Source organism: Fringilla coelebs (assembly GCF_963513975.1).
Source record: "Fringilla coelebs genome assembly, chromosome: 7".
In the NCBI taxonomy this organism is placed as follows: domain Eukaryota; kingdom Metazoa; phylum Chordata; class Aves; order Passeriformes; family Fringillidae; genus Fringilla; species Fringilla coelebs.
Genome location: NC_140035.1, coordinates 12277582 through 12295364, shown reverse-complemented (window position 1 = coordinate 12295364; position 17783 = coordinate 12277582). Strand labels below are relative to the sequence as shown.

At 41.4% G+C, this 17783-nt stretch overlaps 1 protein-coding gene across 3 annotated transcripts in view; it reads left to right on the top strand.

Moving 5' to 3' along the window:
* The first annotated feature begins 2563 nt into the window (after nucleotides 1-2563).
* Nucleotides 2564-17783, top strand: part of EPB41L5 (erythrocyte membrane protein band 4.1 like 5) — a 52890-nt gene continuing 37670 nt past the window's right edge. Inside the window, exons 1-3 of one of the 3 annotated variants that reach the window (XM_084209785.1) lie at nucleotides 2564-2573; nucleotides 3507-3691; nucleotides 13739-13843. In XM_084209785.1, coding sequence (XP_084065911.1) covers nucleotides 3512-3691; nucleotides 13739-13843 — 285 coding nt within the window. In that variant the 5' untranslated portion in view covers nucleotides 2564-2573; nucleotides 3507-3511. Of the gene's footprint in view, nucleotides 2574-2674; nucleotides 2745-3506; nucleotides 3692-13738; nucleotides 13844-17783 lie in introns of those variants that run through there. The other 2 variants (XM_084209784.1, XM_084209786.1) reach the window with 2 other exon arrangements.

The window sequence follows — 17783 nt, the reverse complement described above, 5'->3', positions numbered from 1 at the left end:
TTAGTAATTTAAAGTTTAAATTTTTTTTTGCTATTTTCTTGCTACTGTACACACGGTTTTGCTGTGCCACGTTTATTTGTGTCTGGTGCCAGATAATGTTCATCTTGTATTTTCCTTCTTGACATTGTATGACATAAATACACCCCTGTGGATTTTGCATTAGAAGAGGTTGCAAATTATCAGGAATTAAGTTGCTTGGTTAAAGCATCAGCCCAAGTTTTTGCCTGAAAATATGTAAATACTGCAAGATTTGCTCTAATGGAAAAATAACTTTTAAATTACCTTTTATGCAGTGAGTGTATTGGAGATAGTGTTCAGTAGAGATGATAATCTGATCAAAAAGTTGAGAGTGTGATGAACACTGATGTGAAGAACAAAAACTCCAGATGGAAGCTTGTGATGAAGTATTTGCTGCCAAAAAGTGAGGGGATGTTCAAAACAAAAGTGGGTAAAGATAATGAAAGGATTTAGGAGGCAAGACAGAATTCTCAGGAGGGATGAGTGTCTGAGATGTATGTTCTTAATTCTGCTGATAAATACAGGACTTGAAAGTGAGGACAGGGTGTTTGGATTTGATGTACAAAAATATAAACTAGTGGGAAATCACTTTAAGGAGAAAAACAGATGTAAGAAGAGGTTTTCCAATTGGAGGAGATTTGTTTAAACTGGAATAGGAAGACTGGATATAAGACAAGTAGCAGATAACACAGCTGAATGTGTACTGTGCCTACTTGGACTGTACCTGAGTAGCAAATAGTGAGGAAGGAGTAGACTGTAATTACAGAAAAAGTAGCAAGAGGGTGGCGTGAAGTAGAAATTGCAAAAATGAGCAACTAAATTTTTGTGTCACTGAAGCTACAGAAAGGACATCATCTTTGTGAATGACTGAGTGGAAAGAAGCTCAGAGGCATAGTTGAAGATGGTTAGAACATTTAGGGACAATGTCCAAGGATCAGGGAATTCCCTACTCTTCTTTGTCGTTTAGGAGAATGTGAACTGGTGTAGACTTAATAGGCAGGAGACTACCACTTACCTGGCAGATCTCCACTACAAACTAAGTATCTTTGATATGCAAACCATTGGTTAGTTGATCTGAGAGTTCATCAGATATCTGAAAAACCCTGACGATAAATTATTTTTCCACGTTGAATATAGTAAGATTTTGTATGGTTTCTTTGGGAACTTTATTGCAAGCTCCCACAGGTATTTCATGGCAGGCTACTGAGAGCAAGCATAGTCCCTGCTCCTCTGATAAAAAGTAAATATCTAAATCCCCCCCCTCCGTTTTGTAATTCACCTTTCTGAATAAATAAACAGGCACATGAATGTGAATCTCACCTTTCCTCAAGGCTCGCCCTGCTCCTCCCAGCGGCAGGAGAGTGGTTGTCAACCTGTTACTTCGTCAGGAAATGGTGGGCAATTACCTGTCAGCTTTTTTAATCCCCCCCCCCCCCTCCCCCCCATTTCAGTAAATGACAAAAAGGGAACTCGATGTATATTCAGGCACTGGAGCAGAGGTATTAATGTGGGTTTCCTTATGCCAATTCCACTGCCTGGCAGGGACTGACCGGGTGTCAGCCTCCGATTCAGTGCTGAGCATAAAAAATGTTGTGTTATCTTTAGCCCAAGTATCTGCTTTCCCAGGCTATTAGATAGGCTGGGTTCCCAGTTATCCTGGGATTTTGAGGTGTCTGGAGCTCCTTTACTCCGAGCTTTGTCACTCTTAGCAGGCACTACGCACGAAGAGTTTAATATTGCTTTTTCTCAGACGCTGACTTGGACACAAACATTTATGTAATAAAAAAAGCAGAGTCTAGTGCAGCCCTCTGGAATTGCTGCCGAGGAGCGGGGCTTGTGCCGCGGGCTGGAGTAACATGTAGGAAAAGCGATGGAAGCGCGGGGCACCGGCACAGCCTGTGCGGCTGCATTTAAACTGTAAAATACAAACTGCGTTTTGTAGTCGCAGCCTTATTTCAGTGTATAAATATTAACAGTGTTCGCTTGTAGACGGCTCTACTTGATATAATATACTGCTACCGCTGCTCTTCGAGGCGCTGTTTAAAGATAAGATTTTCTTACAAATTTTATTGTTTAAGCGCGCATTTGCTGAAAGGTTCCAGTTACCGCTGGGCAACCGAGGGCTGAACCACCGAGGGGAAACCTCCACGCCGCATTAGCAAAAACTCCAGAACTTTTGGAAAACAAAACCTGAAACGCGTTCCGAAGGCTCAATCCCCAGGGGTGCCTCATCCCCGGGACCGCCCCGCGGCCCCTCCGCCCGCTCCAGGCTCCGCGCTGCCGCCCCCCACCCCGGGCAGCACGTGGTCGGCGCCGCGCCCCCCCCCCCCCCCCCCCGCGGCGGCCCCTCCGCCGGGCGAGACCACTTGGCACGGGAGGGGGGGCCGTCCCTTCTCCACCGGGCCCCGCCCCGTTAAAGGGGCGATGGGCTCCCGGCGCGGCGGGAAGCAGAGTGTTCCTTCTCCCGTCCGGCTGCCACCTTCCCTTCCCACCGCCCTCCGCCTCTATCTCCGCGCTGCCACCGAGCAGGAAAGCGCGGCCGGGGGAGCCGCCAGGTGAGTGAGCGCGGGGGAGGAAATGGCCGGCGCGTCGCTGCCCGTTTAAGGGCCTCCCACGTCGCTCCGCCATGTCCGGCGGCCCGGCCCCTCCCGGGGCTCCCTCACCGCCCCCCGCCCGCCCCCGGGGCCTGGAGGAGCCGCCGCGGGGACGCTCCCGCCGCCCCGCAGGTGAGCCCGGCAGGTGGGGCCGCCACGGGGCCGGAGTGGGGCCGCGGGGTCGGGGTGTTATGTAAGGGCGGGGGTCGGAGCGGGCGGGGAAGGCGCCCGGTGGGTCCGGGTCTCGTCTGGGGTTTCCCCTCGGGCTCGGGGCTGGCTCCCCACACAGCTCCGGGTGTGTACCGGGAAGCGCCGTGCCCCAGGGGCGCTCGCCGGTCCTGCCGGAGCCATTCCTGCACGGAGAGCTGGGAGCGCGGCTCTGAGGCGGGAAGGGTCGCTTATCGCTTGTTTTGATGGGAGAGGTGGAGCGTGTGAGCCAGGAAAGGAGCCGGTGGTATGTAGCGCTCAGTTGCCTCCCAGCTGTGGAAGATCACCGTCTCGGGGAAGCGCGCCGTGGCGTTTGTATTATTGAAAGATTGCAGAGAACAGTAGGTGATCTGCACGATCGCTGGTTGTTTCCTTAAGCGTAGTTTCGTGTATTCCCAAAAAGTCACCCAACCATCTTCAAAGTTCTGAGTTGGGTTTTTTTCAAAAGTCTTTTTCAAAGACGTTCACAGCCAAAGACTGTGGGTGTTTAAATAAAAGTGAAAATCTGTTTGATCTTTGGCGTTTCTTTATCAAAGTCTGTGATTCTTTAATAACTTTGTTGCATTTTTTTTCTTTTTTTTTTTTTTCTGATTGGGTTTGAGGTTGGTTTGTTTGTTTGGTTTAGTTTTGGGGTTTTTCTTCTGTAAAAAACTTTACCCTGTTCGTTTTCTCTGTTGGATTTTGTAGCAAAGATGCTGAGTTTTTTCCGCCGCACGCTGGGACGCCGGTCCATGCGTAAGCATGCGGAGAAGGAAAGGCTGAGAGAGGCCCAAAGGGCTGCAACCCACATCCCTGCAGCTGGGGACGCCAAATCCATCATCACCTGCCGAGTGGCGCTGCTGGACGGGACAGATGTCAGCGTGGATTTACCGGTATGAGGGATCCAAACATGTTTTTGAAATATGCATGGTTTGTGTTATTCTGATGTGGATTGCTGTTTGCAAGTTGGGTAAAGGCATTGCTCTTTCTGTTGGCAGTCGGCCCTGTGCCTTCACGTCCACTGAGCTGCTGCTCATAAAAAGGTTCTAAAAGAATAGTTAACTTTGGTGTTCACTGAAATTCGAGTGTTTTGCTGAATGCCATCATGCCTTACACACTGAACACTTTCTAATGTTTTAATGCAATTGTTGTGCCAAGGCATAACTTGAGAGTAGCCTGTTTGGAGAATTGGGTTTTCGTTTTGGTGAGCTATCTGTCTTGACAAAGAAGGTGAATCTCTTGATGTAACTTGTTGAAGAGGAGGGATGAGCAGAAGTACCAGCAGGAATGTCTATGTGGGTTGAGTTTGGTCTGGTTTTGTGTCAGAGATGGATGCAGTTTTTGCTAACTTGAGAGGGGAGGGGAAGAGGAAAAATCTGCTTCCTTCCCCTCCTCAGGGCAGATTATATAGTAGGGTTTGTCTCCTGGCACGGTGCTTTATTCGAAGTGAGGTGTTAGCCACTGTTTTACATTTCTAAAGCTTCCTTAATATGCACGTGCCTCTTCTGCTTACCTAATTGCATACCTGGTTTTGGCCAACAGGATGAGCAGTAGCCCCAGAAGTGATGTGCTCTCTTTTTCCATTACCATGTGTTACAGTTGTTTATGGCTTGTTTTAAGCTCACAGACCTGAGCATTGGGAAGTTAGGAAGGTGTGGATCTGCAAGACCTAACTAGTTCCAGAGGATTTTGGCTGCAATCACAGTTGTGCTGGTGTTGGAACTGCTGACTAGAAAGAAAAGCCATTTCAAGACTGGCTGTTCCACACAGTTCTTTCTTCCCTTTCTTTTTTAATCGTGGAGGGTTTAGGTAGTGCAAGGTAGTCAGCTTGATTGAGTAGTGCTGTTGACATAGCAGAAATAACTCTTGTGATATCCTGAACCCCAAATAATCTAGAGTTAGAGAAAGCCTTTGACATCTTTATTTGCAAAGTGACTGTACAGATAGGCGTTTATAGAGGGTGGTAAAGTCAATTTGTAAATCTTTGAAGCAATGTAAGGAATATATCCAGTGCTGCTTAGTGCCTAGGATGTTTGATTTGAGGCCAGGAATGCCCACAAACACTTAATAGCAAGAGTTAACACTTAAAAAGTACTCAAGTTTAAATTGGTGTCTCTGCATAAGCAGAGCAGTAATCTTTGGCTCTGTAGGCAAATTCCTGGTGGCTCCAACAACATTTCTAAGGCTTTGAGGAGCATAAATTGAACCTGAAGAGGTGTCACGACCTGCCACCTGGCCTATAAATCTCAGACCGGGGTGCAGTAGTAACTATTTACTTCTGCAAGGAACTTTTTTCACTCCAGATTTTTTTCTTTGAAAGCCAGCATAGATCCTTGACTGTGAACATCCAGGTTATGAGTAACAGTAACCAAATTGACATAGCCAGATGCGGTAATTAGAGTGCATCGTCAGCGGCTGACATGTACCAGTTTCTTCAGTGATTAAAGCACAATAAATTAAAAGTAAATTAAATATTTCATTTCAGACTTCCTAGAGTGTTTATTCTTGTTTCTCCACTTGCATCATTCATTTTTTGAGGTTGACTCTTGGAAAGAAAAAAGGGTAGGGAAGACAGGGGATGAAGTGGAGGAGGGTACAAAACCACATCACTTTCTAAAATGTAAAGTTTAAAAATACATGTGTATATTTTTTTTCTTTTACAAGACCTTTCTTTGGTAATCTTTGTGCTCTTTGAGCTAAGATCTTTTCCAAGACTGGTACTGTTACTTTGTTGGCAGTAAATTTGCTTTAAAATGAACTCTTTCTCTCAAAGAGGTGCCCCCTGCTCTGCCAGTTCATTTGAGCACAGTTGCATTGTCTACCTAAGCACTGTGAAAATGTTTTATTAAAAAAAATAAATAACAAAACTTTTCTTAAAATGAATCATTTAGCAAACAGGTTAGTTCACAGCCAGAGAAAGGGTTGTCTAGGCAGAAACGAATGCCATACCTTTTTAAATCCATGGCTACACAAATACTTTACTGTGGCATAAGCTGTTGCTGCCACAGGAAGAAAAGATGTTGCTTTCGTTATTGCGTTTGTCCTTGTTTTCTCATACCCCTTGGCAGAAGAAACAGTATTTTAGCAGCCAGGCAGTAAGCTAAGTCAAGAAAATGCTGTGGCTGAAAATAATCGGTATAATTTTGTTATGTAGCTCCCAGCTGGAGCGATTCTCCAATCTGGTTCCCCATGTGCCTCCCCAAATGTGGTGAAGAAGCATTTAGAGGTGATACCAGGCTTAAGTTTGCTCAAAAAGCTGTTGAGCTCTATCCTTACAGTAATTTTTTTACTGCATTTACAATCATTGATATAATTGAACCTGAGATTGCTGAATTTCTCCTTCATTAAAAAAAAGAAAAGAAAAGGAAAAGCAAAAACAACAACAAGAAGTAACCAAAAGGGATGTTGCCATGTAAGCTAAACACATTAAGTAGCAAAGACTGATATTTTATGAATATTGACAATGAGATGGAAGGGACATGTTGTAAATTATGCAGTTGAGATTTAACTTATTAGACACGGAGCCAGGATTTGAGCAGTAACTCTGCTTTTTGTCCACTGATCTTATCTTTGGTGTCTGTCAAGCCACTTAATCTTTCTGCTTCTCTATGTCTTCTGTTGTTTTTAATTAGAAAAATGCCTGACTTGAACTTTTCACCAAAGCTGCAGTCATACACAGTACACAGCTACAAAAGCAGTAGATTCTTGCGAAGAATCCAGTCAATGACTGAAGAATGTCAGTGTCATGTATACTATTTACTGACACCTTGGTATGTTCAAAATGGGAGGCATGAACTTAATGTGAGTTATCAGCATTTTTTGGGGCAGATTGAATGATGTCAGATTTTTTCCCACAGCTTCATATCAGATTTAAAGTTGCTTTTTGACTTGGTAGTTTTCCTCTTACCACTCTTTTGAAGCTTTGCATTCAGCCATTTTTATGGATTTATGTGCGTAGTGAAACACTAAGAAGGTTGTTACTTTCTTAATCTTAAAAAAGTTTTTATAAAGTAGATGTTGCTCATTATACATTCTGCTTTTCTGTTGACTTGAGTTAAGCTTGGACAAACGTCAGGTTGTGCTTTTTCTTCCCATTGTTTAAGATCTGTGGGTGGAATGTTTACTGAGCAGAATGAGTGGTGAGAGGACAAGAACTCTGTTTTGCTGACATCCCTTATCTTACTTTTCATCCTGTTCCCATGCAAAACTAAACTACATCTTCCCCCACTGCACCTCTGGAATTCCCAAGGCTCAAAAGCCATGAACAGCCCTGGTTTATTACCTGAAGATTCCATCAGTTCAGTCATACCACTCTGGTCTGTCAAGGGAACCCCTCATCAGATGGAATACCAGCTCTCTTTGTGCTCATGGTTTGTGGGGAAAGACAAGTTGGTGAGGGGGAACTTGGAAGTACAAAAAATTTTCATCTGGGGTCACCAATAACTTATGGAATCATTAGGAACAAAAATGTTTGTCAAGAGTTTAAAATAAAGTGCTGTTTTAAGTAATAGAGAGCTCCAGAGGATTTTAAAATCAAAATACAATTGAGTATTTGTTTACCGAGTTCTATGCTATCCATAGTAGTAATTGAGAGAGAGAAAAGATAACCTAGATAGGGGGAGAAATGATAATATAAATAATGTAAATACGTGTACTTGAAATATAAAATTTTTTGATTGCTTTTTATGGGGGTGCAAGGTCAGCCTTATAAGAAAGACAGATAGTAAGTGTAGGGTCTTATGGAAGCAGAACTATACTTTGTGGAAGCCAGCAGTGTTCCAGTAAAAAAACCTGACCCTGCCTAACCCACAATTTACATAATCTTCTCATGGATAATGGAGCGTTAATTGTATTCCAGTTTCTGTATGTGCAAAGTTTTAGGTAAATGCTTCCTGGTGGTATAAGATGAAAGACAGAAATTATGAGAATGAATGCTCTCTCTCTCTGAGTAGTTTATCTTGGAATATTCCTTACTTACACATGCATTAAATTTGATACGGAGGTTACAAAATGAGATGGTTTTGTCCTTATTATAATGAAGTATCATTAGAACAAGGTCTTGTATAAACCAGTCCAGTGGTTGTATGTAATAGTGGAATTGAACTAAGCTGTTTAGACTTTTGGAGTATAAAACAAGATAAAAAGAGGACTGTATCTGTGGTGACTATTTTAAATAAAAATTAAGAAATCTGTCAGGAAAGTGAAAATCATTAACAAGTGACAGTGGCTTTTTGTTTGGAGAGAGATGATTTGCGTTGATCTGACTGCAAGATCAGAGATGCATTGTGATAGTTGATTTTACTTAATAATCCACTCTGGTTTATGAAAAACTTGTGCAGTATTTATGGCCACTTGCTGAATATTTGTGGATGTAAATATGAAATACAAAATGCTCTTCCTGGAATGGATGCTGATTAACAAGAAACTCTAATACTGCTAAAAATGCTGGAAAATCAGTCATCAAATAACATGAGTACTCTGAGTGTTCAAGGCTGACCTCTAAAGTTTCAAAATAAAGCTCAGCTGACAGAAGTAGTAATAACATAAACATTCGAACGTGCCCCTTTTTGTGTGTGCTAAGGCTATAAAGTTTTGGATTAAAGCTTTCTTTCCCATGTGATCTTCTGTCTGAAAGTATTGACATGCTTTTGAGTGTTTGCTTAAACTTCTGAAAGAGCTTTAGGGGACTGAAACTGGACAAAATAATTTGTGAGCCGTGTGTTCGGCAGCAGAGGTGCTGCTTCTGTGCAGTGGGAGGGGGCCGGCTGCAGTGCAGGGTGAGCCAGACTTTCCCGGGGTGCCAGACTGAAGTCCGTGCTGTGATCGAACCTAAGGCAGGGGATGCTGCGTGGCTGTGCCGTGTGAGCAGCACAGACTGCCTGCACCGAGCCCTGCTCGCAGCCCAGCCGTTTCGGGCCAGGGCAGGCAAGCATTTCAGTCTCGGTGCAATGATCCATGCCCTGGCACTGTTGGAAAGGAGGGAGGAAGGGAGCAGCTGGTGGCAATCTGTGCTGCTTGAAGAGTAAGTTGTTTGGCCTGCAGTGTGCTGCCTGAGTGTTTCTGGGGCTTGTGCTGCAGGCTGGTTTAGTTGCCTGAAAGTTTCACCTTCCTAACTTGCAGCGAATTTTGTCTGAAGTCCTGCTTTCCTGCTGAACTGCCTCTGCAAAGAGCTCAAAGCCTTGGGACTCTCTGGTGCTCTTAATCAGAGTGCTCGTGAGAAACCTGCAGGTGGAACTCCAAATAAAACTGAAATGTTTGACAATATAATGGGGGGAGGCATTTAATCTGTAAACCTTAATGCTGAACAAGCAATTTGGATATATTCTGTATTAGAAAGAATTTAAAAAATTATTAAATCAAGTTGGTAGTTAGAAGATAAAAATTTTCAGGAAGTTGAAACAGACTTCCACAAAACCAACTGTCAGATATTAATGTTTTGAGTCTTTGTCTTATGTAATAGGGTCAATAAGCCTGAGCACAGTACATTAAAATCCTTTACATAGCACTCTAATGAATGTACAATTAGGATGGGTATTGAAATAATTTCTTTGTTATGAAGTTTTTTGGGAAATGCCGTTTTTCTCCAGAGAATGAAAGAATAAAATATTTAATCCCAAATGCTTATCTTCCTGTACTTGTGAGACACTGAGTAAATACAAGAATTGATAAGCTGTCTCTGGAGGTAGAAATTCTTTCCAGCCTTCCAGCCTGCAGGGTTTTATATTCACAAGTGTGTATAGCAGTGTTGTCAAAAATTGAGGATAAACTAGAGAGGGAAACACTAGAAGAAGTAGTGTTTTGCTGCCAGTGACATCTTTAGATGAACGAGAAAATTGACTGGAGAGTTTAGAAAAGTTATTTGTAAGAATGGAGCTTGGTGTATGACGAGAGGAGCAGCTCCATTTGTAGGTCAGAACTTACAGCCATAAGAAGATCAGGGTGATACAAATAATGTGTACTTCTAACGCTGCCTTTGTAATGATAAGGGGTTTTAACCCTCCAATTCTGCAGCAAACTTTAATGGTGTTAACTATAGACACCTTTTGCATGATATTGATATGAAATCTTCATCCTTTAAAGCTCTCTGTTGAAGCTTAGTTATTTGAAACCTCTGGTCTCAGAGAAGAGGACTTACTTCATTTAAAAAATGGGCAGGCTTATCTGCTGCTTCTGTGCTGCTGTGGTCTGCAAACATGCATAGGTGACATCCTAGCAACTGGGTAGCTGTAAATCCTGAGTAGGGACCCATACCTTCTCTATATGTGCAAATGGTATATTTCTAAGGAAGCTTGTATGCATATGAATGGTAACCCTCCTGATAAGTTGACAAAAACTAGGAAGGAAAGTTTTTGCCACTTGGTAGCTATTGAAGACAATTAGTTATTGTTAATAAAAATATTAACGTGATCATTTTAATAAATCTAAAGAAAAAGTACAGCTGCAAAGATGCAAAGGATAGTAAGTTCCATGAAGGCAATGCTTATTCATCTATTTTTTTCAAAGTTCATCTTGTATAGGGCCCTCAATTTCTTCACAAAGAAATAAACAATCAGGAGGGATTATTTTCTGGTAAGTATTTTAATTAGTAGATTTATTAGGTGGGTATTTTGATCTTGGTGTTTTTTTCCAAGTTCTGGAAAAAAAATAACTACTTTGCTGCGATTTTAAAAACTTGAAGCGAGCCATTCAGCTGGTGCTCACCAGGGCAAGCTCCCCTCCAGTTACTGTGGGCTTGTGTTGCTTCTCCAGCGCTGATGCGGTACTGGCTGCTGTAGTACTGAAGGAGTCTTTGACATCAGCCTGGCTGGCTTGTCTTCATGGATGCGTGTCCGTGAAATAGCCGGTACGCGGAGACCATGAGAAGAGGGTATAAATGCTGCCTTTCAGGTTTTAGGCAGGGGCTGAGGTGCCTGAGCCGAGGAGAATGTCCCGGGATCGCCTTACCCCGGCAGTGAAGGGACAAACCAGCGCGCCGAGGTGAACACCCAGCCTTGTTGCTGAGCTACCGGGCTAAGCCCAGCCTTTGTTACACCTACTCAGCCAGCAATTGCAGTTATTAAGAGCAGCAGGAGATGTCATTAGTTGGGAGCATCCCTTTCATTGGGGAAAGGGGAGGAGGGGGCGGGGGCCGTGTGATTCATTCCCAAGTGATCAGAAGATGCTTTTATCCAGTGTGGCAAAACCAGGAGAGGTCCTGCCCCATGTATATGGTATTTTGTTTACTTTTTCCTGTTGTTCATTCTCCTGCTGTGAGAAGTTTGCTGTTGCTTCCTAGAGAGAATAGCAAACTCTGTAAATCAAATAGTCAGGTTTTACTGAATTGCAAACCCATGAGAAGTTTAATTTGTGCCCTGAAGGGAGGACCAGCTACTGGCTGGACTGCTTGTGAGTGGAGTTGTTAATACTTCATCAGTAACCATTAAACAGTTTGAAAATATTTGTCCTTTGAGTGTAACCTGAGCTCTACTGTGAGGGAAAGAAAACAGGGGGGAAAAAAAGCATAGGACAGCAGCAGGATAAAAATGTCACTTTCACAGAATCACAGAATATTCCGAATTGGAAGGAACCCACAAGGATCATCAAGTCTAACTCTTAATGGCCCATATGGGGATCGAACCTACAGCCTTGATGTTATTTAGCACCAATGTTGCCATGAGAAAGGGCAATTTTTTACAAGAAAATGTAATAAAAGTGTATCTTTGCTCTTTGAAAACTCTTGAGATCTCAGTTTTATTGAATACAAAGAAATTAATTTTGATTCATGAAAGTTGGCTGGTTTCAAAGCGTTAATATTTTTGCTTACTATTTGTTTGAGGAAGGACTTTAGTAAAGCATGTGTGACACTTCTGCTGACTTGCACCAAATACAGCTGCTGATGATTTAAGTCATATGCAAAGTAGTACATAATTAATTCCATGTTGACAGCCCTGGTGATTTAAGTCAGAGAAAAACCAGAAGCTGCTCCACTGCTTCTTTTGGGACTTTATCCCACATTAGTCTTTCGGGGTCCAGTTAATCTTCAAGTCCTCTGCTGAGATTTCTGAAATGGGGAACACATTCTGAAACCAATCTGACACTGCAGAAATTGAAGTTTTGCTCGTGGGTAGTCTGAAGTAGTATGTGTAGTATTCCAGGCTGGAGTCAAAGTGCTTCTGTCACCACCGGGGAATTTGCTTGAGATAACTGGTTAATTGCTCTTTTTAAAGATGACCTACAGAGGAATTGAGAAGGATCTCAAATGTTCTGCTCAATAATAGGAGATTTTCCACTAGTTTTAGACAAGCTACTGAAAGCTTCATGCAATATACAGTGTTTTTTTGGTTTTGCTGTTGCAGGTGCTGAATTGATTGCACTTGTATTATTATATTACTGATTTAGTAGAAGATTGTGTTGAGAAAAAATATCAACAGTTCTATCAGCCTTGGTCTTTAGAGACTAGGGCTACAGACTCTATTAATTAAAGAAAGGTATGGGTTTGTGTGTGTAGATGATTTTCCTTAAGGTTTCTGTTTGAGCTGGTGTTTAATAAATCTGTTATTGCCTGAGAAATTATTTTTTTCCTGAGACCAGCAGAGGATACTTTGAATGAATTTGATAGGTTGACATTTAGTATTTGTATTACACAATGTTTTGTAGATGGTATGTGTTTGTGAAGTTGCCTGCTGGCCCAAATGCCTTCCATTCCTGCTATTCTCCCCAGTACCTGGAAAGAAATAATTGTGTGAGAATTTGCTTAGACAGGCTCTGGTTTTTTAGGATTTTTCTTTGAGCTGTGATATGTTGTGTTGGATTTAACTGATACATCAAGTAAACCAATGATGGTGATTGCAAAGTTGAATATAAAATATTTGAAGATCAGGGTAGAGGAAGGTGACAAGAATTACAGCATGCAACTTGACTTACTTAGGTATTACTTACTGATTAAACCAGATTACTTCTGAGAACAAAAATTTGTCTGGCCCAGAATTTTGAGAGCAGTACTAAATTTGCTAATTACTAGCTTACTAAATATGTGCTTAGAAAGTTGTCCCATTTCTCAGGTTGTGAATGTATAAATATTGAGGTAAAATATTGCAAGATGGTGGTTTTACAGAAATAGAGAAACTCTTCAGCTGCTGGCAGAGTAAGCATAAATGATGTCTGCATTTCTTTGCATTTACTTTTTTTTTACTCTGATCTAATAATTTATGCATGTATTTTATTACATTTAAGCATCTTAGGTATAATAACTCTTAAACTATTATTTCCATTCCTTGTTATAAAGGAGCTCACAGCATGAAGAATATATGTTGTGTAGAAACTGCTCAGTGCTATTTATGTGCTTTCTCTTTAAAAACAGCTGTTTAATTTTTTAGATCATCACTGTAAAAGCCATGTTTCCTTGGGGCTAGAGCTGTTTTTTTCATAAAATATGTATGAGCATATGAGCTGGCTTTTTGCACCTGGAAGTTAGTTTTATGAACTTAGTTTGTAAATGCGATATCTAAGTGCTGTTTATTCAAGTTGCTTGCCCCAGACTGTTTCCTAGTAGTTGGTAAAAGCAGTTGCTAATGGAATGCTCTCTCCTAATTCAATAGGTTTTGCTACCTGCTTCTAAACTGGTGAAACGCCTAGATACCCAAACAGAAGTAAATTCATAAGCAATTTGCTGTACTTGGCTCCTAAAATTTTCCAGTACATTGGTTATTACAATTGTACTGGCTGTGTTTCCAGTTCTTTTGAATGTCAGTGACTAAGGAAAGCCTAAAAGCAAAAAAGATAAAATGACATTTTAACACTGTTGGCAATTCAGTGTTGACATTTTCCAAGAAAGGAGATTATGCAAGTTCTTTATGGATATTCTGTGTTTCTTGTGGGGTGTACATATAATGTGTGCAGAGAAAAATGTAGATGCTACAATAAATCTACCTGCTGTGTACTAAGTCCTGTTATCTTTGCAGAAAAAAGCCAAAGGCCAGCTCCTGTTTGAGCAAATCATGTATCATCTGGACCTTATCGAAAGCGACTACTTTGGATTAAGGTTCATGGATTCAGCACAAGTGGCAGTAAGTAGTTATGCTCTTTTTTAAGCAACAGTGTAGAAGTTGAATCCTAATACTGACAAAAATGCTATAAGAAAGCTGCCTTTTGTTAATTAAGTTTTGTGCAGAAGCTCTGTAGTGTATGATTTTCTGTGTCCCCAAGTTTAATTCTGCCTCCAGCACTCTAGCATATGACCATGCTGTTGTATCTTCCTTTCTTGTTTCCACATGTTCCTGTCACACTCCTGTTACCACTAGGCAGGCTGGTCCAGTCAGACCCCAGAGCCTGGTGTGTGGTGTAGAAACTCTTGGTGCTGATGGTACAGAGAGGATGGAGCAAAATTAGAGTGTGTGTTTGGCCTTTTTGTTGTGTGCTATACAGAGAGGAGAAGGTTTTGCTTTGCAAATGCTGTCAGCTTTCTTGTCAGCAAAAGTCACCTTGTTTAATGTCTGGTTGCAGGAGGGGTATACCTTTGATTTGTTCAAATTAGTTGTGACTCAGACCTGCAACTGTAAGTTTTTAAGAGGCTACGGGTGTGTTTGTATGTATCATTTTGAGTTGAGGGTTCTTCCAAGCCCAAGTTTGTTGGTATTTTATTGTGTTTCTAAAAATGTAACAGGTTTTGAAGTCAGAAGCAGAACACTGTCAGTAGCAACCTCAGTTCTTTTACTTCTGGGCTATGCGGTTTTATATAGATACTTCTTATAGTCAAGTATTTAATCCTGCCACTTAGGGTAGCTGCAAGTTAAGTGAGCCTTTAGGCAAAGAGTGTTTTTTTCTTTGTCCTGCATCTCTGCAGCTTAAACTTGTATTCACTTAGCCCAGCATCCCCAGGTAGAATGAGATTAATGTTTTCCTGCTGCATATGTCAATCTTATTTGTCAGATGTATAACCTAATTGTTTTTGTGCTTCAAGGCCACTTCAGAATTATTTCATGCTTAGGATGGCAGAGGGGAAGCACAGACAGTTGAACTAAATATCTGAATTGTTCAAAGTCAGCATACAAAAATGGAGGTGGTGATTTATATTCCTTTATTTCTGTGAAGATCTGTGTCCATAACAGTTTGAAGGTGATCTCTTAGCTGTTGCAGCTTTGTACAAAGTCAAAAAAAAAAAAAAAAAAAATCCACAAACTAGAACCTTTGAAAGAAGCTAACAGCTTTGGATGCAGCGCTCCACCCCAAAGCTCTTATAACCTGATGGCTTCTTTCCAAAATTATTGTGATCAAATTTTATGCTTAGAATGTAATTGTAGAGATTGTGCTCCTCAGCGATAATTGTTGGTGTTCTGCATCTGAAGCAAACTTCATGGCCACTGGGATTAGCTGCTGGTGGTCTGTAGTTCCCAGTAGTGAAAGTGGTCTTAAACCCCTTGCAGAACAGAAACATTTAACACTAAAGTGAAAAAGACCATACACTAACAGATGGATGGCATTCAGAATCATGCACACAACAGAAATGAGAAAACAGCCTATTGCAAACCATTTTATATTTCTCAAAATCATGTTAGCTGTGCTCAGCATGTGCAGTCCAAGATGGTGAGTATTGATAGTGAAGTACTCTATTGTATTTATCTTTTTGCTTCAGAAAAGCAGTAGTCTGTATGGTTAAGGTATACTAACTCAGTTTCTGCCATGTGGCTTCTGATGTATTTCCCTGTCTCCGGGATCTCATAAGAGATCACAGTGGGTTAATTTTAACTGGGAGAATTATCTATATGATTTTTTTTTTGTCTTCCTGATCTGCTAGCAAGTAAACCTATTAAATCTTGAAAAGTTTCAATAAGCATTAATCTTTTCTGCCACAGCAGCAGCTCATGCCTTGCTTTTGTCTAGCAAATTATTACTGCCAGTCCAGAGAGCACATGATTGAATATTTGATACTGCACAATCTACCAGGTACAGGGGATTTCAAACTCGGTTTGCTTCCTTTTTTTAACTATGTGTGACTGAAAAGCAGCAGAGTAGAGATAACAATCTGTTTAAACTGGACCTTAATGATGAGCTGCATATAATGAAGCAGAAAATACTGCATTTTGCCAGAAGAGCTGAATGCAACTGCCAGAGATAATTAATTGCTTTAAGAAATGAGGAACTGTTGCAATAGCAGCCATTCCTGCAGAAGGAGCTGGCAAGTTTTAGCAGAAACCCAATCTGCATCTGGAAACAAAGAACAGAGACTAATCAAGTGATTTGTCCAAGATTTTTCAGGAGACCTGTTAAATAAACAGTGTAAGAATCCAGTCCCTTACTGTAGACAGAGTTGTCCACTGGCTCTGAAGGATATAATCTTTCTGCTATCCAATTTAAATCTAAGAATATTGCCATACTTGCTAGTTACTTTTACTGATACAGAACAGCAATACATAGTTATTCAAAAGTTTTAGAAATCCCACACTTGTTTTAACTACAAATAAGTTTTCAGTAGATCTGTTGTGAACAACTGAAGGATTGCTTTTTTTTCATTCTTTTCTGCTGCTGAAGTTGGGTGTTAAAGATACCCGGGGGAGTGGGGGAAACCCAGATAATGGAAACTACCTGACATTTTGGATTTTAGTATTCAAATAATAGCTTTTTAAAAAATGTTCTTGAAACCATTAGTGAAGGAATTGTTGTTTTCATGTGATTTCTGTGTTCACTTTAGTATGCTGTTAGGAAGAGGTCAGTTTTAGCCTCAACATCTTGTCTAACAAACCTCATTTGCCCAACTTGAAATGTTGCTGGGTGAGGATTTGAGGGGTTTTTGTATGTGTTTTGTTTTTAATTTCTGCAGCAGCAAACTATTTTAGTAAGGACTTCCAGTACTCTGTGCAGTCTGTTGTTTGTATTGCCTTCTGTTTAGCAAACTTTATCTCTGATTTTCAGCAATACACTGTGCTGTGCAAACCCTCATCAAAAGTAAACTTCTTTTCCAGGTCCACTTGAATTCCATTATAATCACTTGGAATAAATCTCAAGTTTCTTGATGTCTCTGTCTGTCCATTCATGTGTTGGTTTTGGGGTTTTTTGTTTCATTCCCACCCCCACTTAAAAGCAGTTCTGTTTCCCTTCTCCCTTGCACACCATCACCATTGAGCAGAGCTCCTGCAGGCAGAAGCAGTCAAAGCCCAGCCGAGTGAAATGCTATCGGTGCCTGTCATGGGCCTGCCTCTCTGTTGCCTTCCCATGGAATGTGGAGGAGATGAGAGAAAACAGGAGGGAGATGAAACAGGGGGCACAGCCAGCCCTGGAGCCTAGACAGGGCTCTCCTTGCCATTTCGGTATCTAAATCACCTGCAAGCCTCCAGCTGTGTAGTTTCTGTATTTTTTGGTGGAGGAAGGAGTGAGTAAACTCTCTCTTACAGCAAGTGAGGTTATGGAATAGGAAAAAAGATTATATGATTTCCTTGTAGAAAAAAAAATGCTTAACTCCCATTTCACTGGTAGCGTAAGCAAAATTTATGTAAATATTTGTTTCATTCCTCCTTAAGCTTCCTGCTTTATTTTAAAAATGTATTAGATACATTTCAGATAGCTCTCTGTAGCTACTTAGTTTGAATAGGCAATGAGAGCGTTCTCAGCTGTGTGCACAGCAGCAGCAGATGGTTTAAGCATTCTCATCTGCAGCTAATACAGCAATCAGTCACAGCCCGGCTGTGTTGCAGGCTGACTTCAGCTCTCTGCAGAAGGCAGAGCTGTTCTGGAGGCAGGAATGTGTTTACACTTGGCAGTGCAACCTGAAATTACTGGTTCTTTTTCATACCCTTCTTGCTTTTCTGTCCTCCCTGGAACTCCCTGTGAACTTCATGTCACACGGTTTAACAAAAGGAGTCTTACTAAGTATATAGTTCTTCTGTATTAGTTGCAAGGTGACATTGGGGATTGATCTGATGAGGTGGTGTTCCCTGGGCATGGTGAACCATGCAGGCAGGACATGGTGTGTCAGGTAGTTGGCTCTGGCTGTTGAGTCAGTGCAATTATGTT